We start from the raw sequence: 25,032 nt of genomic DNA, 5'->3' as shown, positions 1-25,032 counted from the left end.
CTCTCAGATCCTATTTCGGTATTTGCTTGTGATTTTGGATTATTTTGTTGCTGTCAGCACTTTGGATTAGCGTTTCGGTTAGTTTTCTTTGTCTCAACAAATGGCAGACAATAAGAATGTTATTTCCGATGTGATTCCGATGATGACTAAGATCACGGAACACAAACTTAATGGTTCGAATTATCTGGAGTGGAGTAAGATCATAGGGTCTATTTGCGTAGCATTGATAAGGATGATCACCTTACTAAAGATCCACCTACTGATGATACACAACAAACTTGGCTAAGGGAGGATGCTCGGTTGTTTTTGCAGCTTCGGAACTCGATTCACAGTGAGGTAATTAGTTTAATTAATCACTGTGAATTTGTTAAGGAATTGATGGATTACTTAGATTTTACGTATTACGTAAAGGGAATATCTCCCGTATTTATGATGTTTGTAAGGCATTCTACCGTGCTGAGAAAGAGAATAAGTCTCTCACGGCTTATTTTATGGATTTTAAACGGGTATATGAGGAACTTAATGTATTGTTGCCTTTTAGTTACGATGTGAAAGTTCAAGAGCCCAACGGAGCAATGGGTGTTATGAGTTTTCTTGTGCCTTCCTTGAGTATGAGACGCTAAATCTCGATTCTTTCGATTACGAGATTTCCTCTTTGCATGAAACATTCACACAGGTCCTTCGTGCAGAGTACCCAATCTTCACACACGCGGTAGTGCTCTTATTAGCCGTAATCCAAATGGACAACGGGGTAATAGAAGAGGAAGTAGAGGAGGAATTACGAACATGAAGTAATGTCAGCGTAATGGAGAGGCTAGTTCTAATCGGGACTCAAGAGGAGTCATTTGTTATTATTGTCATGAGCACAGCCATACAAAATATAATTGTCGCAACTTCAGAGGAAAAATCAGCGATCGCAGATGGCAAATATGGCGTGAGAGGATTCTCTGAGATCTTCCTCTGAGAAAACTGTTTTGGTATCCGCAGAGGATTTTGCACAGTTTTCCCAATATCAGGCATCTCTAAAGCCTACCACTGCGATCACTGAGTCAGGTAAATCCACTACATGCCTTGTGTCTTCCTCATCCAAATGGGTTATTGATTCTGGTGCAACAGATCACATGACAGGTAATTCTAGTCTTCTATCTACTTTTCAGTCTAATCCCACTTCCTCTACTGTTACTTTAGCTGATGGTTCTACTTCTTGTGTCATGGGTTCTGGAACTGCGAATCCTACTTCGTCAATTTCTTTGTCATCTGTTTTGTGTCTACCAAATTTCTCTTTTAATCTACTTTCTGTTAGTAAACTTACTCGTACCTTAAATTGTTCTATTTCCTTTTTTTCTGATCAGTGTTTGTTTCAGGATCTTACGACGAAGCAGATTATTGGTAGAGGACGTGAGTCAGGTGGTCTCTACATTCTGGAAAATCATATACCGCGATCGCTTGTTTGCTCCAGTACCTTAACACCTCTTGAAGCTCATTGTAGATTGGGTCATCCTTCTTTGTCTACCATGAAGAAGTTGTCCTCAGTTTCAATCTTTATCAGTACTAGAATGTGAGTCGTGTCAGTTTGCAAAACATCATCGTTTGTCTTCTGTGTCTAGAGTCAATAAACGGGCTTCATCCCCTTTTGAGTTAGTTCATTCTGATGTTTGGGGTCCTTGTTCTGTTACTTCTAAAACTGGATTTCGTTATTTTGTTACTTTTGTTGATGATTATTCTCGTGTTACCTGGTTATATTTAATGAAGAATCGTTCTGAGTTGTTTTCTATCTTTTGTGCCTTTTGTAATGAAATCAAAACTCAATTTAATATTTCTGTGCGCATATTAAGAAGTGACAATGCTAAAGAATATTTTTCAGCACAATTTCAGTCTTATATGACACAAAATGGCATTCTTCATCAATCTTCCTGTGTGGATACCCCATCCCAAAATGGCGTGGCCGAAAGAAAAAATCGGCATCTTCTTGAGGTAACTCGTGCTCTTCTTTTTCAGATGAAAGTTCCTAAACACTTTTGGACTGATGCAGTTTCTACGGCATGTTTTTTGATCAATCGTATGCCTTCTTACATCCTTAATGGGGATATTCCTTATCTTGCTTTGTTCCTACAAAATCTTTGTTTCCGTTGAACCCGTATTTTTGGTTGTACTTGTTTTGTACGTGATGTTCGTCCATGAGTTACTAAATTGGATCCAAAGTCTCTCAAATGTGTCTTCCTTGGTACTCCGGATCCAAAAAGGTACCGTTGTTTCTCTCCTACTCTTAATCGTTATCTTGTTTCTCAGATGTCACATTTTTGAGTCCACTCCATTTTTTCTCAATTATCTGTGTATGAGAGTCGGGGAGAAAGATGATATCTTAATATATCTTGTCAACCAATGTCTAGTCCTCTCTCACACCTATTTCTTCCGTCTCTAGACCTACTCGGCCTCCGTTGTTCATGTTTATTCGTAAGATTGGAGATTCGACTCGGATCCTCCACGGCTACTTCGTTGGGAGATCCTGTACCTCATCGATCATGATTACGATCTAGACTTACCCATTGCTCTTCGTAAAGGTAAAGCGTTCATGTACTTACCCTATCTCTTCTTTTGTTTCTTATAATCAATTGTCTTCTTGTTCTCGGTGTTTTGTTACTTCTTTAGACTCTATTCCCATCCCTAATATCATTGGTGAGGCCTTTGTCTCATCTGGTGGTGTCTTTGCTATGAAAGAGGAAATGGAGGCTTTAGATGCTAATGGTACATGGGAGCTGTTGCCTTTACTTGGTAAGAAAGCTATTGGTTGCAAATGGGTATTCTGATGAGTAAATCCTGATGGTTACGTGGCTAGATTAAAAGCACGCCTTGTAGCAAAAGGATATGCTCGGACATATGGGGTTGATTACTCGACACTTTTTCTCCTGTAGCTAAACTTACTACATTCGCTTGTTTATCTCTTTAGCAGCTACATATGATTGGCCCTGCACCAATTGGATATCAAGAATGCCTTCCTTCATGGTGATCTTCGGGAGGAGGTGTATATGGAGCAACCACACAGGTTTGTTGCTCGGGGAGTTGGATAAAGTTTGTAGGCTTGGAAGTCTCTTTATGGCTTGAAACAAAGTCCTAGGGCCTGGTTTGGGAGATTCGGTGAAGCGATGCAGAATTTGGTATGCAAAGAGTAAGTGTGATCACTCGGTATTTTATAAGCAATCGAAATTTGGTCTAATTCTCCAGTAGTCTATGTGGATGACATTATCATCACCGGGAGTGACTCTGCAGTATTTCATCTCTTAAAACCTTCCTCCAAACCCAGTTTGGACTAAAGACTTGGGATTATTAAAGTATTTTTGGGTATTGAAGTTATGAGAAGTAAGAAGGGTATTTTCTTGTCTCAAAGAAAATATGTCCTTGATCTATTAATGAGACAGGAAAATTAGGTGCTAAGCCTTGTAGTGCACCAATGACTCCAAATTTACAAGCTATTAGCGGGGATAGTGAGTTGTTTGAAGATCCAGAGAGATCTGAGGAGATTGGTAGGAAAATTGAACTACCTTCTTGTCACTCGTCTGACATTGCTTATGCCGTTAGTGTGGTAAGTCGGTTTATGTCTTCCCCAAGCGTTGCTCATTGGGAAGCCTTGGGACAAATCTTGTGCTATCTGAAGGAGCTCGGGAAGAGGTTTGTTATATGGTAATCATGGGCATTTGAATGTTGAATGTTTTTGAGATGCCGACTGGCTGGATCTAAGGTTGATAGGAGGTCAACTCTTTGGATATTGCGTTTTTGTTGGAGGAAATTTGGTGTCTTGGAAGAGCAAGAAGCGAGTGTAGTTTCTCGATCTAGTGCTGAATCGAATCTGAGCCATGGCACAATCGGTATGTGAGGTAATGTGGATATTTCAATTACTAGATGAGACAGGTTTTAAGACCTCCCTGCCCGCGAAATTGTGGTGTGATAATCAAGTTGCTCTCCATATTGCTTCTAATCCGGTATTTCATGAGCGGACCAAACATATTGAGATTGATTGTCACTTTGTTCGTGAAAAAATTCAACAATGATCATCTCAACAGGACATATCAAAGCGGAGAGCGGTTAGGAGATATTTTCACAAAAGCTCAATGGAGCTAGGATTGACTACATTTATAATAAGTTGGGCATGATTAACATCTATGCTCCAACTTGAGGGAAGTGTTATGGAAAGTCAATCATTATATTATTTACGTGTATATTACGTATTCGTATTCCTATTTAGGATTTCTTATTTAGGATTTCTTCCTAATTAGTATAACACAATTATAGGAATCAATTGTATATAAATACCCATGTACAGATTAATTGAAATATATGAGAATCATCTCTTTCTACAGGACAGATAGTAGAACAGATAGTGGAATAGAACAAAAGATAGGCATAGAGAACAATAGAAGATATCATAGAAGCAGATCAATTAGGAAGGAACAGGATAGGAGGAGAATCAGGGTTGGTACTTGGAATGTTGGATCACTTACAGGAAAGTTGATGGAGCTTGTGGATACCTTGGAAAGGAGAAGGGTGAATATTGCTTGCATTCAGGAGACTAAATAGGTAGGAGAAAAAAGCAAGGAAGTGGGTAATTCAGGGTACAAACTATGGTTTACTGGAAAGGAGAGAAATAAGAACGGAGTGGGCATAATCATAGACATGATATTGAAAGAGGCTGTAATAGCTGTGAAAAGAGTAGGAGATAGAATTAAACTAGTAAAGCTAGTACTAGAAGGAGAAACAATAAATGTAGTTAGTGCTTATGCCCCACAAATAGAACTAGATAGTAAGAGTAAACAAAGATTTTGAGAAGATATGGATGACTAATGCAAAGCATACCGAATGAAGATAATGTTTTCATCGGTGGAGATTTGAATGGACATATAGGAAGTGATAGGCAAGGTTATGAGAATGTTCATGGAGGTTTTGGATTTGGCAACCGAAATGAGGAGGGAGAAAGCATTCTGGATTTTGCTGTGGCATTCGACCTAATACTAGCAAATACCTGCTTTATAAAATGAGAGTCACATTTAGTGACTTTCAAAAGTGGGCAACATAGAAGCCAAATTAGCTTCCTTTTAACCAGGAAGACAAATAGAGCTCTATGCAAGAATTGTAAGGTCATTCCGGGAGAGGTTTTAACAAGTCAACATCGGTTAGTGGTCTTGGATGCCAAGTTTAGGAAAAATTCAAGTAAGGTTAGAAAAAATAGTGTAGCTCGAACAAAGTGGTGGAAGTTCAAAGGAGTAAAGCAAGTGAAGCTCAAAAATGAACTTCTCGAGTCTGAAACATGGAAGCGGGATATGGAGGCCAATGGTATGTTGGATACAGATGACATCAAATATTAGAGAAGTAGCTAGAAAAGTACTTAGAGAGTCTAGAGGACATGGACCACCCTCAAAAGAGAGATGGTGGTGGCATAGTTATTAAAGGCGGGCCTCAGGCACGCCTCAGGCTCAAGGCTCACAAGGCTCAAAACCTAGTGCCTTATGCGCCTAGGTGTGTGCCTTTGTTCCAGGCACAAGATTCTAGAAAGACATGTCTTATTTATTTCCATCTTTAGTGAGCATTTTTATTGACAAAAATGACTATCATTTAACCTCAAACCAGCAAACTCAATTCAATATGCCAAAGAAAAAAAAGAAAAAGTATCACATTTATTTGACTTTTATAGATTTTTTAAATCTTTTACTTTGCGCCTCACCTTAGTAAGGCGCGCGCCTGTACTTTGCGCCTTATGCCTAGGCTCCAGGACTCCTCGGCGCCTTAGTGCGGCTTGAACCTTTAATAACTATAGGTGAAATGAAGAAGTACAAAAGGCAGTGAAGAGAAACAGGGAATGGTATAAGAAATTACTTAAGTGTGATAATAATGAGGCATATGAACATTACAAGATAGCAAATAAAGAAGCAAAAAAGGCAGTTAGTCAAGTAAGAGCGCAGGCCTTTGAAATGTTATATGAGAAACTTAGAACTAAAGAATGAGAGAAAAATATTTATAGATTAGCAAGGAGGAGAGAAAAGAAATGTCAAGATCTCAATCAAGTTAGGTGCATTAAGGATAAAGAAGGAAAAATGTTAGTGAAAGATGAGGACATTAAAGAAAGATGGAGAAATTATTTTGATGATCTCTTTAATAATAATCAACATGGTAATAGCGTGAATATAAACTACAGAGCAATAGAAAAGAATGTGAATTATGCTAGAAGGATTAGATTTTTAGAAGTAAAGGAAGTACTTAAGAGAATGAAAGTGGGTAAAGCCTGTGGACCCAATGGAATGCCAGTTGAAGTGTGGAAGTGTTTGGGATATATGAGAGTGGCATGGTTAACTAAATTGTATAATAAGATTCTAAATTCAAAGAAAATGCCTGATGAATTGAGGTGTATTTTAGTGCCTATTTTTTAAAATAAGATAGACATACAGAGTTGTTCAAACTATAGGGGAATTAAACTCATGAGCCATACTATGAAGTTGTGGGAGAGAGTTGTGGAAGATCGATTACGTCATGATACTTCTATCTCTCCGAATCAATTTGGCTTCATGTCCGATCGTTTAACTATGGAAGCAATCTTTCTTATTAGAAGCTTGATGGATAAATATATAGATGTGAGGAAAGATTTACACATGATTTTTATCAATTTGGATAAGGCTTATGATAGTGTTTCAAGAGATGTCTTATAGAGTGTTAGTACAAAAGGGGTATCTATTAGGTACATACAAGTGTTGAAAGACATGTATGAAGGAATAACTATTATTGTGCACATAGTGGGAGAGGACACGAGATTTTCCTATCTCAGTTGGATTATACCAAGGTTCAGCTGTAAGCCCTTACCTTTTTACATTCATTTTAAATGAATTAACGAAACATATACAAGAGAGTATCCCTTGGTGTATGATGTTTGCGGATGATATAGTTCTGATAGATGAGACGCAAGAAGGAGTCAATAGAAAGCTAGAGCTTTGGAGAAGTACTCTAGAGTCAAAGGGCTTTAAGTTAAGTAGAACGAAGACAGAATACATGCATTGCAAGTTCAGTGAAGGCCGAATTGGTGATAGGGAAGGAGTTAGTTTAGAGGGAGTGATACTGTCCTAAAGTAATCACTTTAAATATCTCGGCTTAGTCCTTCAGGTAGATGGGGGATGTGAGGAGGATGTTAGTCATAGGATTAAAGCCGGATGGTTGAAGTGGAGACGTGCCACGGGAGTTTTATGTGATCGCAAGATTCTCAATAAGTTGAAAGGAAAATTTTACCGTACAGTCATACCACCGGCCATGTTATATGGTAGTGAGTGTTGGGTACTGAAGGAGTCGTATGTGTCTAAGATAAGAGTTGTGGAGATGAGAATGTTAAGGTGGATGAGTGGCCATACTAGACTAGATAAAGTTCGTAATGAGAGTACTAGAAAAAAGGTAGGAGTGGTGTCAATTGAGGATAAGTTGAGAGAAGGGAGATTGAGGTGGTTTGGTCATGTGAAGCGGAGTCATACGGAGGCTCCAGTTAGACAAGTAGAGCACATTAGGTTAGAGGATAGAAAGAAAAGAAGGAGTAGACCTAAACTGACTTGGAGGAGAGTAGTACAACATGACCTAAAAACATTACACATTTTCGAGGATTTAATCCAAAATCGTTTAAAGTGGAGAAAGAGAATCCATATAACCAATTTCAAATTTTTGGGATAAAGACTTGGTTGAGTTGAGTTGAAAAACATTTCGCAATATGGGCTACCAATTTAGTCTGATTCTGTTATTTAAAACGTTTAACCTTGAATAGCTGCTCAAAGCTTTTCCCTTTTGAGTTAATGTTAAAATGACCACAACACCACCCCCACCCCCCCCGGCACACGCACACACACACATAACATTTAGAACAGCGTATATATAAAGTGGGACACAGTAATAGCAAAAGGAATTTTATGTTGTTCGCAATGTGCCCATGTCTAGGGTTGCAGTCACCTGTGATTTTTCACTATGAAGGCCTTTTCATATAGAGAGTAGGGTTTTCTTTTTATAAACTAGTAACAAAAGAAACCCAAAATTACAATAATAAGCTTTGATAATTAGAGAGCCTAGGCTAACTATACCATTCCATACTGCTTATTCCCTTTTTCCTGGAGATTTTAGTGTGAAGCACCTTTCCTGAATGCTCATATCAATCTTAACAGTAAATGTTTTAATAAATTTTCATAATGAGTTTTTCCCCTTTCTCTTTTCTTCCTATCATGTGCTATAGAGGTTTGTCATACAAAATGTTGTAAATCTTATTTCCTAAATGTTTGCGTTGCTTGGTTTAATTGTGAACCTGTGCTTTGCACTCAAGCTCTAATAGTCTTTGATTCTACTTTGCTGAGATTGGCTTAAGAGCTTGCAAGTTGATGGGTCCCAGCTGACCTGGGCGAGCTCAAAAAGCATTCCTTATGCTTGATCTGAGATTGCACCGTTTTAAGGAAATATTGTTGGTCAAGCCTATGATATGAAACAGATTCTTCTATGGTATAACATTTAGATTTTGTAAAATTGACTACGCTTTCCCTTAAAATAATGCACAATTTAGTCATGCACATTTTAAAGGAACAAGTTTAATTGAAGGATAAAGTGTACACAAAGTAAAAAAAGAAAGGGTACTAGCATGTTTTGCTAAATGTCAAGGGGGTTAACCCTTACTTATTCTACCTTTTATACCCTTTTTCCCCTCTATAAAGAAATTAAGGGCATCCAACTTGATTGCAGGGCGTTACAGTATCTTCCTTTTTACCATATTAAGGAAGATGAATTGTCTTCTTTCCTGTAATTATTTGCTTTCTTATCTCTTATCAAATTCCTTCTTTATCCCCAAATGGAAACATTAAAAGTGGAAGTTCTTTGTTTAGAATGTTACTATCACAGATAAAATGAATGCGTTGTCTTGATTTCCTCAGGTTGCTTCAAGTGCATTAGGCATTGGACCTCAAACAGCCATGCAATTAGCTGAACGCTTGTACACTCAAGGATTTATCAGGTTTTTCTTGCTCTCTTTCCCAAGTGTAACTACTCTGTTGTCTTCTTCCTCTTTTCATTTTGCAAGTCTATGATTTGAATTACTTGATGATCTGGATTATATTATTGGATTTTGATTTGTTAAGATGTAAATGACCTGAACAGGGAAAGAGATTAGATATCAGCTTGAATTTCCCTTGATATCTGTTCAACCAACTAGTAACTTAGCTAAGCCCTAAATTTGGAGTAATATATGAGCTGTATGAAATAGTTACTCAATAGAGTTACATGTGTTCTATTTCTGTTAGAATGCTAGCTGTAAATGCGTGTGTGAATGCTTTGATTATGTGCTATAATTGTGATATCCTATTAGATGTATTTTCAAACCATATATAAAACCCCAAAACTTGAGGGAATAACCCAGCAATTCTTTTCAATCCTCTCCTCTTTATTCTTCTCATATACATTTATTTCTATGTTCTATTAGAGTCAGGTCTTTGATTTTTTTCCCTCAAGCTTATTCTTTCTTGTAAGAAATGGTATTGCTATTTCAAGTTGGTGGGTATTTGGGGGTCAACTAGCTACACCCATACCACCAGAAGTGCCTGTCGCCGATTGCCCAACTAGTAGTCTCGTCTCCAAAAAGTCCTCCATGTGCTGCCGCAAACTTCTAACCTCTAACCCACTCTCCGGCTCATGAGAGTGTGTTGTCATCTGATTCCAGCAAAATCACTTCCAGCCACCTCGCCTCGGTGAGGTGCATCTATACTGCTGTAGATACCCACCTGGTCTCTTTGATTCTTGGTCATTTTCTCTTATAGTGTTGTTTCCTGCTCTCTGTAAGCTTTGCTCCGTTTAATCATGCTTATTTAAGCAGTTTCTCATACTATCTAATATGACTCATAAGGTACCTTGATTTGTTACCTTAACTAGAGCCGACTATGATAAATACTTGCAGTATCAAAGATGCAGTCAAGAAAGATTCAATTTAGGAATTATTTTAATTTTATTTTTCATTGTAAATTAGGAACTTTAGGTTTTATTAATGAGGAAGTTTATTTAGGATTTTATTATTATTTAGAAAGTTATGTTGTTTAGGGATTCCTAATTAGAATTTGCTTTGTATTTTCTTATTTAGGGTTCCAATTCCTAATGCTAATAGGATAAATAGTTCTACTATAAATATCTTAGTTTTCTAGGTATTTTGGTAGACTTTTGCTATGATTGACAATTGATTTGATCTAATAAAATTGAGAATTTGTTTTTCCACCAATTGAGAATTTGTTCCAATCCCTTTGTTCCTGTTGAGATTGATGAAGAAAGAAGGAAGAAGAAGATTGGGCTTGGAAAGCATGATTATTCCCTCAAGCAGATGAGGTTATATATTGCTAAAATACAATAGGTATGGAATACAACCAAATAAATCATTCCTACAACCACTGCACAATGCTAGCCATAAATCATAGCAAACAATCATTGCCAATATCTCAATACTCCCCCTCAAGCTGGAGTATACATTTTTAGAGCTAAACATTTGGTCGGTTCGGTTTTGAATAAACCAAAAACTGAATTTCATATAAAATTAAAAACTGAACCGAACCGAACTATGTAAACAATCGAACCGAATCAAATCGACATAAATCGATTTGGTTTGGTTCGAATATTCAGTTTTTCAAATTTCCCTTCTTTCTTTTATGCTCAAATCACAACAGATCACAAAAATCACAAGAAAAAAATTACAAATTTCCATAAACACAGTATTGATACTAATAACAAAAAAATTTCATTAATAGAAAATTGATAAACAAAATTTATATTTTAACTAAAAATCACAATGTTACAAAATTGTAGCAAATGAATTAAAAAATGAAGATGTTTATGACTATCAATTGTGAGCATCTATTGTGGGCGCAAGGAGGCTAATGGTAGGAATAATATGTTAATTTTGTCTTCTTTTCTGCTAGGGGAGGAATGAATCAAACAAGTGAACCACATTGTTCAAAGCGATCCAAGTGAGACTGGGACTACCTTTATGCGATTCAATTATTCGTTTGTTCGATCCAGGTTTAAACTGATATGATCAAATAAAGAAAAGAAATGAACATGCAAAGCTTGATAGAAATGAAGAAATGAAGAATCGATTGGGTTGGACTTGGAACGAGATTAAAAAACAAGATGAAGGAGAAGAACAGATGAAGGAGAAGAAGAGGTGAAGAAATGCAGAAATGAAAAGAATGTGAGAGAAGGGACTTGAGTGGCAGCAGTAGATCATAAGAAGGGAAGAGAAGGTAGGGTCTGTGAGAATATATATAATAGGAATGGATGGTCAGATGAATTGTTTAAGGATGAATGGTTAGGATTTAATCTTCAATAAAAAGTGAAAAAAGAAAAGAAGGTGAGAGGTGGGCCTCGAACTCAGAACCTTCAAGTGTTAAAAATGTTATGTAACCACTGAGCTAAAACATAGAAATGTATATTCAAAATCTTCAATATTTATTTTTATCGGTTCAATTCTATCAAAATCATTTTCTCCAAAACCGAATTAAATTGACTGAAATTCTTAAAAATAAAACCGAATTAAACTGATTTTTCATATAAACTAAACCAAATTACCGAATTAATTGGTTCGGTTGGTTATTTCGGTTCAAACCAAATAGTGCTTGCCCCAATACATATCATTTTTCCCAGCTTCTTACAAATGTAATCAATCCTAGAACTTTTGAGGAATTTAGTAAGGATATGTGCTAAACTAGTTTGAATTGATGAAGCTTTCTTCTGCCTGATAAAGTAACAATCCACCTATATATGTTTTGTCCTTTGATTAAAACCTAGATTTGAGGCAATATGCAATGATGCTTGATCGTTACTAATCGACTTCATTTGTTTGACGTCTCCATATATCAATTCTTGAAGAAGCTGTTTTAAGTTTAATCAGATAAGCTCACAAGTAGCTAAGGCCATGGCTTGGTGTTTTGCTTTTGCATTCGATCTAGCCACTACATCTTGCTTTTTACTCTTTTTCCTTTTTTTTTTTTTTACTCAAATATTAGATTCCCTCAATTAGGGCACAATACCCTAAAGTATATCGTTTGAGGTAGAACCTACCTAGTCTTCCAACAATCTTTGTATGTCTTCCATTTTCATATGACAGGTCTCACCCTGGGGCTCCTGTATCTACGGATGCGGATTACTGCATTCCAGTGACTATCGTATGAAGTTTGAAGAAACTGAAACTAGCCACACTTATAACAAAAGAAATGTTTGGTCATGTGATTATGCGATAATTAAGTTTGCGAACTAGTCTTCGATATTTACTATGGTCTTTTAGTGGCTCCCCTTGTCAAGGAACAAGTTTAACATTTAGATCCATTAGTCCCAAGCCCGAATAAAGGAGGAGGGTTGCGGTAGGTGACAACCAGCGTAAAAATTTCGTCACACCCTATGATATGGATTCAAATGATATAAACGTTGGGGCGTCCTCTACTAATGACGCCCTATATCGGAGCCCGTGTGTAGTGAGAAATATGCAAGGGTGTAGGGCGTTCACCGAAAGTGACGCGCCATGTCGGCGCCCGGGTGTGGTGTTAAGTGAGCAAGGGTTCCCACATCATGGACGGGTGTGGGTAAAGAAGTTAGTCCAGAGGACAGATAGTAGAATAAATAATGGAACAGAACACAAGATAGACATAGAAAACAATAGAAGATATCATAGAAGGAGACCCATTAGGAAGGAGCAGGATCAGGGTAGGTACTTGGAATGTTGGATCACTTACAGGAAAATTAATGGAGCTTGTGGATACCTTGGAAAGGAGAAGGGTGAATATTGCTTGCATTCAGGAGACTAAATGGGTAGGAGAGAAAAGTAAGGAAGTGGGTAATTCAGGGTACAAACTGTGGTTTACCGGAAAGGAGAGAAACAAGAACGGAGTGGGCATAATCATAGACAGGACATTGAAAGATGCAGTAATAGCTCTGAAAAGAGTAGGAGATAGAATTATACTAGTAAAGCTAGTACTAGAAGAAGAAACAATAAATATAGTTAGTGCTTATGCGCCACTAATAGGACTAGACAGTGAGAGTAAACAAAGGTTTTGGGAAGATATAGATGATTTAATGCAAAGCATACCGAATGAAGAGAATGTTTTCATTGGTGGAGATTTGAATGGGCATGTAGGAAGTGATAGACAAGGTTATGAGAATGTTCATGGAGGTTTTGGTTTTGGCAGTCAAAATGAGGAGGGAAAAAGCATCCTGGATTTTGCTATGGCATACGACCTAATACTAGCAAATACCTACTTTATAAAAAAAGAGTCACATTTAGTGACTTTCAAAAGTGGGCAACATAGAAGCCAAATCGACTTCCTCTTAACTAGGAAGACAAATAGAGCTCTATGTAAGGATTGCAAGGTCATTCCAGGAGAGGCTTTAACAAGTCAAGATCGGTTGGTGGTCTTGGATGTCAAGTTTAGGAACAATTCAAGTAAGGTCAGAAGAAATAGTGTAGCTCGAACAAAGTGGTGGGAGTTCAAAGGAGTAAAGCAAGTGAAGTTCAAAAATGAGCTTCTCGAGTCCGAAGTATGGAAGCTGGATATGGAGGCTAATGATATGTGGATACAGATGGCTTCAAAGATTAGAGAAGTAGCTAGAAAAGTACTTGGAGAGTCTAAAGGACATGGACCACCCTCAAAAGAGAGATGGTGGTGGAATGAGGAAGTACAAAAGGCAGTGAAGAGAAAAAGGGAATGGTATAAGAAATTACCTAAATGTGATAATAATGAGGCATATGAACAGTACAAGATAGCAAAGAAAGGCAAAAAAGGCAGTTAGTCAAGTAAGAGCACAGGCCTTTAAAAAGTTATATGAGAAACTTGGAACTAAAGAAGGGAAGAAAGATATTTATAAATTAGCAAGGAGGAGAGAAAAGAAATGTCAAGATCTCAATCAAGTTAGGTGCATTAAGGATAAAGAAGGAAAAGTGTTGGTGAAAGATGAGGACATTAAAGAAAGATGGAGAAATTATTTTAATGATCTTTTTAATAATAGTCAAAATGGTAATAGCGTGAATATAGATTATAGAACAATAGAAAAGAATGTGAATTATACTAGAAGGATTAGATCTTTAGAAGTAAAGGAAGCACTTAAGAGAATGAAAGTGGGTAAAGCCTGTGGACCCGATGAAATACCAATTGAAGTGTGGAAGTATTTGGGAGATATGGGAGTGGCATGGTTAACTAAATTATTTAATAAGATTCTAAACTCAAAGAAAATGCCTGATGAATGGAGGAAGAGTATTTTAGTACCTATTTTTAAAAATAAGGGAGACATACAGAGTTGCTCAAACTATAGGGGAATTAAACTCATGAGCCATACTATGAAGTTGTGGGAGAGAGTTGTGGAGCATCGACTACGTCATGATACTTCTATCTCTCTCAATCAATTTGGTTTCATGCCCGGTCGTTCAACTATGGAAGCGATCTTTCTCATTAGAAGCTTGATGGAGAAATATAGAGATGTGAAGAAAGATCTACACATGGTTTTTATTGATTTGGAGAAGGCTTATGATAGTGTTCCAAGAGAGGTCTTATGGAATGTGTTAGAACAAAAGAGGGTATCTATTAGGTACATACAAGTATTGAAAGATATGTATGAAGGAGCAACTACTATTGTGCGCACAGTGGGAGGGGACACAAGAGATTTTCCGATCTCAATTGGATTACACCAAGGATCAGCCAAAAGCCTTTACCTTTTTACATTAGTTTTAGATGAACTAACGAAATATATACAAGAGAGTTTTCCTTGGTGCATGATGTTTGCGGATGATATTGTTCTGATAGATGAGACACGAGAAGGAGTCAACAGAAAGCTAGAACTTTGGAGAAGTACTCTAGAGTCAAAGGGTTTTAAGTTAAGTAGAACGAAGACAGAATACATGCATTGCAAGTTCAGTGAAGGCTAAACTGGTGATAGGGAAGGAGTTAGTTTGAATGGAGTGATACTGCCCCAAATTAATCACTTTAAATATCTAGGCTCAGTCCTTCAAGTAGATGGGGGATGTGAGGAGGATGTTAGTCATAGGATTAAAGTCGGATGGTTGAAGTGGATACGTGCTACGGGAGTTTTATGTGATCATAAGATTCCCAATAAATTAAAAGGAAAATTTTACCGGACAGCTATACGACCGGCCATGTTATATGGTAGTGAGTGTTGGGCACTGAAAGAGTCGTATGCATCTAAGATAAGAGTTGCAGAGATGAGAATGTTAAGGTGGATGAGTGGCCATACTAGACTAGATAAAGTCCGTAGTGAGAGTATTAGAGAAAAGGTAGGAGTGGTGCCAATTGAAGATAAGTTGAGAGAAGGGAGATTGAGGTGGTTTGGTCATGTGAAGCGTAGACATACGGAGGCTCCAGTTAGACAAGTAGAGCACATTAGATTAGAGGATAGAAAGAAAAAAAGGGGTAGACCTAAATTGACTTGGAGGAAAGTAGTACAACATGATCTAGAAGCATTACACATTTCTGAGGATTTAACCCAAAAACGTTCGGAGTGGAGAAAGCGAATCCATATAGCCGACTCCAAATTTTTGGGATAAAGGCTTAGTTGAGTTGAGTTGAGTTGAGGGTATCTTCGTGTTTACAGCCTAACAAGCTGATCTTTTCTCGTATATTCAATGGATATTTCCTATGTAAAATAGCAATGCTTTTATTGGATTATGGTACTTCAATATCCAGAAAATATTTTAGCTTCCCTAAATCCAAGTCTAAATCTTATTCCATTTGTGACCCAGAGGTCATGTTTTCAAGCCATGAAAACAACCTCTTTGCAAAACTAAGGTATGGCTGAGTGCATCTGTTATGGAAAGTCAATCACTATATTATTTTTCTGTATATTCTGTATTCTGTATTCCTATTTAGGATTTCTTATTTAGGATTTCTTCCTAATTAGTAAAACACAATTATAGGAATTAATTGTATATATATATACCCATGTACAGATTAATTGAAATCAAGGAGAATCATCTCTTTCTACATGGTATCAGAGCAGGTCATCAATCTAGGGTGATTATTTGTTCTCACTACCCAGCTTAGGAGAGACCTTGGCCGCCGACCGGCCGTTTCGACCCCGATCAACATCGCCGACGTCGTCTCAACCCCCTCATTCCACCACTGTGTGCTGTTACCTGATCCAGTACACCATTAAAGGACTTCTGAGGTTTGGCTCTCAGATACTATTTCAGTATTTGCTTGATTTGTGATTTTGGGTTATTTCGCTGCTATAAGCACTTTGGATTAGCGTTTCGGTTAATTTTCTTTGTCTCAACAAATGGTAGACAATAAGAATGTTATTTCTGATGTGATTTCGGTGATGACTAAGATCACGGAACACAAACTTAATGGTTTGAATTACCTGGAGTGGAGTAAGACTGTTAGGGTCTATTTGCTTAGCATTGATAAGGATGATCACCTTACTAAAGATCTACCCTTGATGATACACGACAAACTTGGCTAAGGGAGGATGCTCGGTTGTTTTTGCAGCTTCGGAACTTGATTCATAGTGAGGTAATTAATTTAATTAATCACTGTGAATTTGTTAAGGAATTGATGGATTACTTAAATTTTCTGTATTCTGGTAAAGGGAATATCTCCCGTATTTATGATGTTTGTAAGGTATTCTACCGTGCTGAGAAAGAGGATAAGTCTCTGATGGCTTATTTTATGGATTTTAAACGGGTATATGAGGAACTTAATGTATTGTTGCCTTTTAGTCCTGATGTGAAAGCCCAACGGGAGCAACTGGCTGTTATGAGTTTTCTTGCAGGCCTTCCTTCAGGGTATGAGACTGCTAAATCTCAGATTCTCTCCAGTTCTGAGATTTTCTCTTTGCATGAAACGTTCACACGGGTTCTTCGTACAGAGAGTACTCAATCTTCACAGCTTGCCAGTAGTGCTCTTATTAGCCGTAATCCAAATGGACAACAGGGTAATAGAATAGGAAATAGAGGAGGAATTACAGGCAACAGAAGTAATCAGCGTAATGGAGAAGTTAGTTCTAATCAGGATTCAAGAGGAGTCATTTGTTATTATTGCCATGAGCCTGGCCATACAAAATATAATTGTCCGCAACTTCAGAGGAAAAATCAGCGATCACAGATGGCAAATATGGCAGCAGAGAATTCTACAGTATCTTCCTCTGAGAAAACTATTTTGGTATCTGCAGAGGATTTTGCACAATTTTCCCAGTATCAGGCATCTCTAAAGCCTACCAGTTCCCCTGTCACTGCGATCGCTGAGTCAGGTAAATCCACTACATGCCTTGTGTCTTCCTCATCCAAATGGGTTATTGATTCTGGTGCGACAGATCACATGACAGGTAATTCTAGTCTTCTATTTGCTTTTTAGTCTAATCTCTCTTCCTCTATTGTTACTTTAGCTGATGGTTCTACTTCTTATGTCATGGGCTCTGGAACTGCGAACCCGACTTCGTCAATTTCTTTGTCTTTTGTTTTGTGTCTACCAAAATTCTCTTTTAATCTACTTTCTGTTAGTAAACTTACTCGTACCTTAAATTGTTCTGTTTTCTTTTTTCCTGACCAATGTTTGTTTCAGGATCTTACGACGAAGCAGATTATTGGTAGAGGACGCCAGTCAGGTGGTCTCTACATTCTGAAAAATCATGTACCACGGTCGCTTGTTTGCTCCAGTGCCTTAACACCTCTTGAAGCTCATTGTAGATTGGGTCATCCTTCTTTGTCTACCATGAAGAAGTTATGTCCTCAATTTCAGTCTTTATCAGTACTAGAATGTGAGTCGTGTCAGTTTGCAAAACATCATCGTTTGCCTTCTATGTCTAGAGTCAATAAACGGGCTTCATCCCCTTTTGAGTTAGTTCATTCTGATGTTTGGGGTCTTTGTTCTGTTACTTCTAAAACTGGATTTCGTTATTTTGTTACTTTTGTTGATAATTACTCTCGTGTTACCTGGTTATATTTAATGAAGAATCGTTCAGAGTTGTTTTCTATCTTTTGTGCCTTTTGTAATGAAATCAAAACTCAATTTAATATTTCTGTGCGCATATTAAGAAGTGACAATGCCAAAGAATACTTTTCAGCACAATTTTAGTCTTATATGACACAAAATGACATTCTTCATCAGTCTTCCTGTGTGGATACTCCATCCCAAAATGGCGTGGCCGAAAGAAAAAATCGGCATCTTCTTGAGGTAACTCGTGCTCTTCTTTTTCAGATGAAAGTTCCTAAACACTTTTGGGCGGATGCAGTTTCTACGGCATGTTTTTTTATCAATCGTATGCCATCTTCTGTCCTTAATGGGGGATATACCTTATACTGCTTTGTTTCCTACAAAATCTTTATTTTCTATTGAATCCCGTATTTTTGGTTGTACCTGTTTTGTGCGTGATGTTTGTCCACAGGTTACTAAATTGGATCCAAAATCTCTCAAATGTGTCTTCCTTGGGTACTCTCGTCTTCAAAAAGGGTACCGTTGTTTCTCTCCTACTCATAATCGGTATCTTGTTTCTGCAGATGTCACATTTTTTGAGTCCACTCCATTTTTTCCTCAATCATCTGTGTATGAGAGTCAGGGGAAGGAGGATGATCTCTTAATATATACTGTCCAACCAATGTCTAGTCCTCTCCCACAGCCTGTTCCTTCTGTCTCTAGACCTACTCGACCTCCCGTTGTTCATGTTTATTCCAGGAGATTGGAGATTCCTGACTTAGATCCTCCACTAGCTACTTCGTTGGGAGATCTTGTACCTCATACTGATCATGATTCTGATCTAGACTTACTCATTGCTCTTCGTAAAGGTAAATATTCATGTACTTACCCTATCTCTTCTTTTGTTTCTTATAATCAATTTTCTTCTTGTTCTCGGTGTTTTGTTACTTCTTTAGACTCTGTTCCTATCCCTAATACTGTTGGTGAGGCACTGTCTCATCCTGGCTTGTGTGATGCTATGAAAGAGGAAATGGAGGGATTAGATGCTAATGGTATATGGGAACTGTTGCCTTTGCCCACTGGTAAGAAAGCTATTGGTTGCAAATGGGTATTTACAGTAAAGGTAAATCCTGATGGTTCTGTGGCTAGGTTAAAAGCACGCCTTGTAGCAAAAGGATATGTTCAGACATATGGGGTTGATTACTCTGACACTTTTTCTCCTGTAGCTAAACTTACTTCTATTCGCTTGTTTTTCTCTTTAGCAGCTACATATGATTGGCCCTTGCATCAATTAGATATCAATAATGCTTTCCTTCATGGTGATCTTCAGGAGGAGGTGTATATGGAGCAACCACCTAGGTTTGTTGCTCAGGGGGAGTTGGGTAAAGTTTGTAGGCTTCGGAAGTCTCTTTATGGCTTGAAACAAAGTCCTAGGACATGGTTTGGGAGATTCAGTAAAGCAGTACAGGAATTTGGTATGCAAAAGAGTAAGTGTGATCACTCAGTATTTTATAGACAATCTGAGGCTGGTCTAATTCTCCTGGTAGTCTATGTGGATGACATTGTCATTACTGGGAGTGACTCTGCAGGTTTTCATATCTTAAAACCTTCCTTCAAACCCAGTTTTAGACCAAAGACTTGGGATTGTTAAAGTATTTCTTGGGTATCGAAGTTATGAGAAGTAAGAAGAGTATTTTCTTGTCTCAAAGAAAATATGTCCTCGATCTATTGATAGAGACAGGAAAATTAGGTGCTAAGCCTTGTAGCGCACCAATGACTCCAACTTTACAACTGTTAGCCGGGGATAGTGAGTTGTTTGAAGATCTAGAGAGATACAGGAGATTGGTAGAAAAATTGAACTACCTTACAGTCACTCGTCCTGACATTGCTTATGCCGTTAGTGTGGTAAGTCAGTTTATGTCTTTCCTAACTGTTGCTCATTGGGAAGCCTTGGAACAAATCTTGTGTTATCTGAAGGGCGCTCCAGGAAGAGATTTGCTATATGGTAATCATGGGCATTTGAATGTTGAATGTTTTTCAGATGCCGACTGGGCTGGATCTAAGGTTGACAGGAGGTCAACTATTGGATATTGCATTTTTATTGGAGGAAATTTGGTGTCTTGGAGAAGCAAGAAGCAGAGTGTAGTTTCTCGATCTAGTGCTGAATCCGAATACAGAGCCATGGCATAATCAGTATGTGAGGTAATATGGATGCTTCAATTACTAGATGAGACAGGTTTTAAGACCTCCTTGCCTGCGAAATTGTGGTGTGATAATCAAGCTGCTCTCCATATTGCTTCTAATCTGGTGTTTCATGAGCGGACCAAACATATTGAGATTGATTGTCACTTTATTCGTGAAAAGATTCAACAACAGATCATCTCAACAGGACACATCAAAACTGGAGAGCAGTTAGGAGATATTTTCACAAAAGCTCTGAATGGAACTAGGATTGACTACATTTGTAACAAGTTGGGCATGATTAACATCTATGCTCCAACTTGAGGGGGAGTGTTATGGAAAGTCAATTAATATATTATTTCTCTGTATATTCTGTATTCTGTATTCCTATTTAGGATTTTTTATTTAGGATTTCTTCCTAATTTGTAGAACACAATTATAGGAATCAATTGTATATATATACCCATGTACAGATTAATTGAAATCAAGGAGAATCATCTCTTTCTACAGCATCAACTCTCAGAGCCCATAAGCATGAGACTATGTAGCACGGAAACGGAAACGCGGATACGAGGAAACACGGAAATGGACAAGGGAAAATAGCATTTTAAAAAATATAAGAAGCGGAAATGTGGGCAAACGTGTAATATATATATATATATATATATATATATATATATATATATATAAAATACAAATTATATAATAAATTATTATCAAAATCAAAATTAAAACACAAAACCCATTAAACCAATACACAACAGCTAATCAATCACAAATTCAAAATCATTAACCTAATATAAAAATTCCAGTTTTACCAACACCAATTTCTTGAAATACTCGGTGCAAAAGCTTGTGTGATACTGTGAACCAAGGGAATGCTCTGCCTTACAAGATGGGATGGGAAGTTGGGAACTTTGGGAAGCAGGAAGGCAAAAAGAGGTAAATCTACTCACCTGCGGTCCTGTGGTGCTTGCTGCCATCGTCGCCCCCGCCAATGTCAGTCGCCTCACCGCCATTAGTGGCCCGCAACAGGTAAGTGCTCCACTGCTCTTCTTCTTCTTCTTCTTCTTCTTTGATATGGCACACGACATATTTAAGTTAACCTAATTTTTTTTTTTCAAATTAAAGATGCATTTCTTCTTCGAAAATGCATATTTGGTTCTCCATATTTGCGGAAACGGCCCGGAAACATCTTGCCGGCATGTCTTCGCATTTTCGAGCTGAAATCGTTTCCGACATGGGGAAACCTCACCCTGTGCCATTTCCATGCATCATAGATGTGGTATGCTTCATGCACTGGGCTGCCCTTTTGATAAGTAGTATTTCTATTATTTAGGAATTCTATTACAATTTAAGAATATTTAAAGAGTTATATTAAGTTTAGCATTTTCGTAATTAGTGTTGGTTTTATATTTCTACTTTGATTGGTTTAGTATTTTCTTATTTTGGAATTCCTAATCCTAGTAGTAGGGCTAGTTATTGGTCTATAAATGCCCATGTAATTTAGGTATTTTAAATCATGATTATCATCGACAATTGAAAACTATTAAGAATTTTGAGAATTTTATTCCTTTCCCCTTTGATTGTTCTATTGGTTCTACATCAGTATGCATGTTGTTATATGCTGTATTTGAATTTGTAGTCCCCAATTTTTACTTCGTGAAATCTAACAACCTATGGTAATTGCTTTACGCTACTATTTCAGTTATCCGCGTACAGAAAGCACAGCCTACCCTTCCTCATTTGACTTCAAAGGCACACTTGGTGCACTGGCAAACAATTCAATGTGGGGTAACTGTGTCCGGAGATTGCTTGCTGAGGGCTATCAAAAACCTCGATTAGGAACTGATGCAGGTGACCATCCTCCTATTACTCCAATCCGTTTAGCACCTGAGGATATGCTAGGCAAAGATGCTTGGAGACTATATCAGTATGTCTGTCAACATTTTATAGCGTCTCTGTCTCCTGACTGCAAGTATGTAAGGTAGGGTCTCAAAGTTTTACCCTTGCATTTATGGTTTATCATTAGTGTCTACTTTTGGATTCTGTTGTTTCATATTGCATGAAACTGTGATTCACTGACATTATACTATTTCTAATTTCCTATATTTTGTTTTTCCTTAATTCTATTTTTTTATTTTTATACCATGCGTGTACCTTGTGTTTTATGGATGGCACAATTAGACACCAAGGTGTATTGGTTCCTAGGCACAAGGTTCAGGGTGAAGGTGTGCTGATGAGGGCATACTTCTGTTAAATCGAAGTATATATAATTTATGCAAGAATAGGTAACAAACGACTGTGATACTCCTTTTAGCTGAAATGGGGGAGCATTGTGCTATTGTAAGATGGGTTAAAGTTCAATCTCATGCAAACTATTTAATTTCTTTTAACTTCTATCTGATAATATGCAAAACAGTCATCTAAAACCATACTATTGAAACATATTGTTTGTTGAAAAGAAGCCCAGAAAGGATTGCTTAAGCTTTGACGCTTATATAGAAGTATAGTTGTGTTTTTGTTGGTTGGGTGGATTGTGGGATAATACCTACATTGTGGTCATCTTACTTTCTTCTTAATGAAATTTTCACTGAAAGTTATAATTTTGTTTTTTTATCCCTTGCCTACAGAAAATTCCAAAATTATAGTTTGTATTACAATTTTAATAAAGGGTTAATTTTGAAAGTTGGGTTATTGGTTGAAGTTAATTTTGTAACTAACACCTTGATGAATTCAGTTCTTTGTTTACTGTTGATTTAAGTCTTGTTGCTAATTGTTTGAAAAAAAAAAAAACTATAATAGTGGCCATTTTAGTTCAATTTGATCCAATTTTGTGATACTGCAACTGAGTCTGATTTCATTATGTAACATTGATTTATTGGCTTGATGATTATCTACTAATTTTTGCTAATGTCTTTTTATGGTTTGCTACATGGAATACACATCAGGACTAAGGTGGAATTTTCTGTTGGGAGAGAGTTCTTCCATTGCATAGGGAAGCATGTTACAGTGGAAGGATTCACGTCTATTATGCCATGGTTGGCAGTAAGTGATAAAAATCTTCCTCGATTTGCAATGGGGGAGAAAATAGAAGTTTCAAAAGTGGAGCTATTTGAGGTATTGTTTGGATGTCCATGTTTTAGAAGTCATATATTTGTGAAAATTTATCAAATATGGTCCTTCATTTAACTAAATCTCAGTCCGAATCCAGTTGGGATTGTAGCTATATGAATCATTTCCTTTATTATACTTGATTTTGAGTTATATTCTCAAAAAGGTCTATAAATGTCAAATCTTTCTTGATCACTTCACCTCCTGTTATCCTTGCTTTACCTTGCATCATCTTCACCCTGTCAATTGGTTGTGCTACTAAATTTACCAACTCTACATTCAATATGGCCTAACCATTGCAGTTCTTTCGCTTGGACTTAATTCCTAGTAGTTGCCATTTTGATATAGAGCTAATTCAGATGTTTGCCTACTTATTCAAACACTGCCAGTACAATTGATGGACTCTAGGCTTAGGGTTAAGGTAGTAGATAGGTTAAGTTAATTGAGATTTGAGCAAAAGAAGAGCATGCATTACAAGAACAGGCTGCTAGAAGGATGAAGAAGGTGTTTGGTTTAGCTGTTAGATGCAGCTGATAGCTGTTGGACATCCAAGCAGCTGATAGCTATTGGACTTCCAAACGGTTGAACTATTGTGTTTGGTAAACCCATTAAAATGGTAGCTGTTAGCTGATAGATATATTTTCTATTAGCTCTATAATAGGAGCTGTTCATGAATTGCTGTGTAATTTTTTTTTTATTTAACAAGAATACTCTTATTCCTAACCCTAATTCAACCAATTCTTACATCTTTGATATTGGTACTAGTTTTTTTTTTTCTTTTTTTATTACCATTCATCATGTCACGTTTTAAACTTTTTTTTTTCTTAGTGATATAAAACACAAAATATTTATTTATTATGAAAATGCATTTATTATGTGTAAAATTTAAAATTATAAGATTATTTTTTCTAATATAATTACTGTATAGTTTCAAAAAAATATAATTATTGTATTATTTTACAATTACGTTTTTAAAAATTATTAAATTTTTATTTATTTATTTATTAATAAAATAAATTGTATATATAATAAAACAATAATGGTATATTTGTTTTAGTAACAAAATAAATTATATAATATAATAGATTAATAGATATATATTTATTTTAATAGTATAATAAATGATATAATATAATAAATTAATAATTTTATATTTATTTTAATAGTAAAATAAATTATATAATATATACATACCTCTATTAGTCATTTTACACATGAATAGCAACAGCTGCACGTAGTTTAACCAAATAGTTTATATAAATCAGCTATCAGTTATCCGTTAACAGCAACGACTATAAGCTGTATCTAACAGTAACCAAACAGGCCCAAAATATTTTGGATACAACTCAACTAAACTCAACTAAGCCTTTATCCCAAAAATTTGGAGTCGGCTATATGGATTCGCTTTTTCCACTCTGAACGATTTTGAGTTAAATCCTCAGAAATGTGTAATGCTTCTAAGTCATGTTGTACTACTCTCCTCCAAGTCAATTTAGGTCTACCCCTTTTTTTCTTTCTATCCTCTAACCTAATGTGCTCTACTTGTCTAACTGGAGCCTCCGTATGTCTACGCTTCACATGACCAAACCACCTCAATCTCCCTTCTCTCAACTTATCTTCAATTAGCACCACTCCTACCTTTTCTCTAATACTCTCATTACGGACTTTATCTAGTCTAGTATGGCCACTCATCCACCTTAACATTCTCATCTCTGCAACTCTTATCTTAGATGCATACGACTCTTTCAGTGCCCAACACTCACTGCTATATAACATAGCTGGTCGTATGGCTGTA

The 25,032-nt window shown here is 36.9% G+C and overlaps 1 protein-coding gene across 1 annotated transcript in view; it reads left to right on the top strand.

Annotated features, from left to right (window-relative positions):
- The window catches only part of LOC110668462 (DNA topoisomerase 3-beta), a 69,291-nt gene that overhangs the window by 27,787 nt on the left and 16,472 nt on the right, over positions 1–25,032 (top strand). The window contains exons 9-11 of the mRNA XM_021829699.2: positions 8,928–9,007; positions 21,832–22,110; positions 23,075–23,243. Of these exons, the coding sequence (XP_021685391.2) occupies positions 8,928–9,007; positions 21,832–22,110; positions 23,075–23,243 (528 nt within the window). The remainder of the gene's footprint in view (positions 1–8,927; positions 9,008–21,831; positions 22,111–23,074; positions 23,244–25,032) is intronic.

The sequence above is a fragment of the Hevea brasiliensis genome, chromosome 9 (genome assembly GCF_030052815.1).
Source record: "Hevea brasiliensis isolate MT/VB/25A 57/8 chromosome 9, ASM3005281v1, whole genome shotgun sequence".
In the NCBI taxonomy this organism is placed as follows: domain Eukaryota; kingdom Viridiplantae; phylum Streptophyta; class Magnoliopsida; order Malpighiales; family Euphorbiaceae; genus Hevea; species Hevea brasiliensis.
Note: the sequence above shows the minus strand (reverse complement) of the source record. Positions and strands in the feature narration are given on the sequence as shown.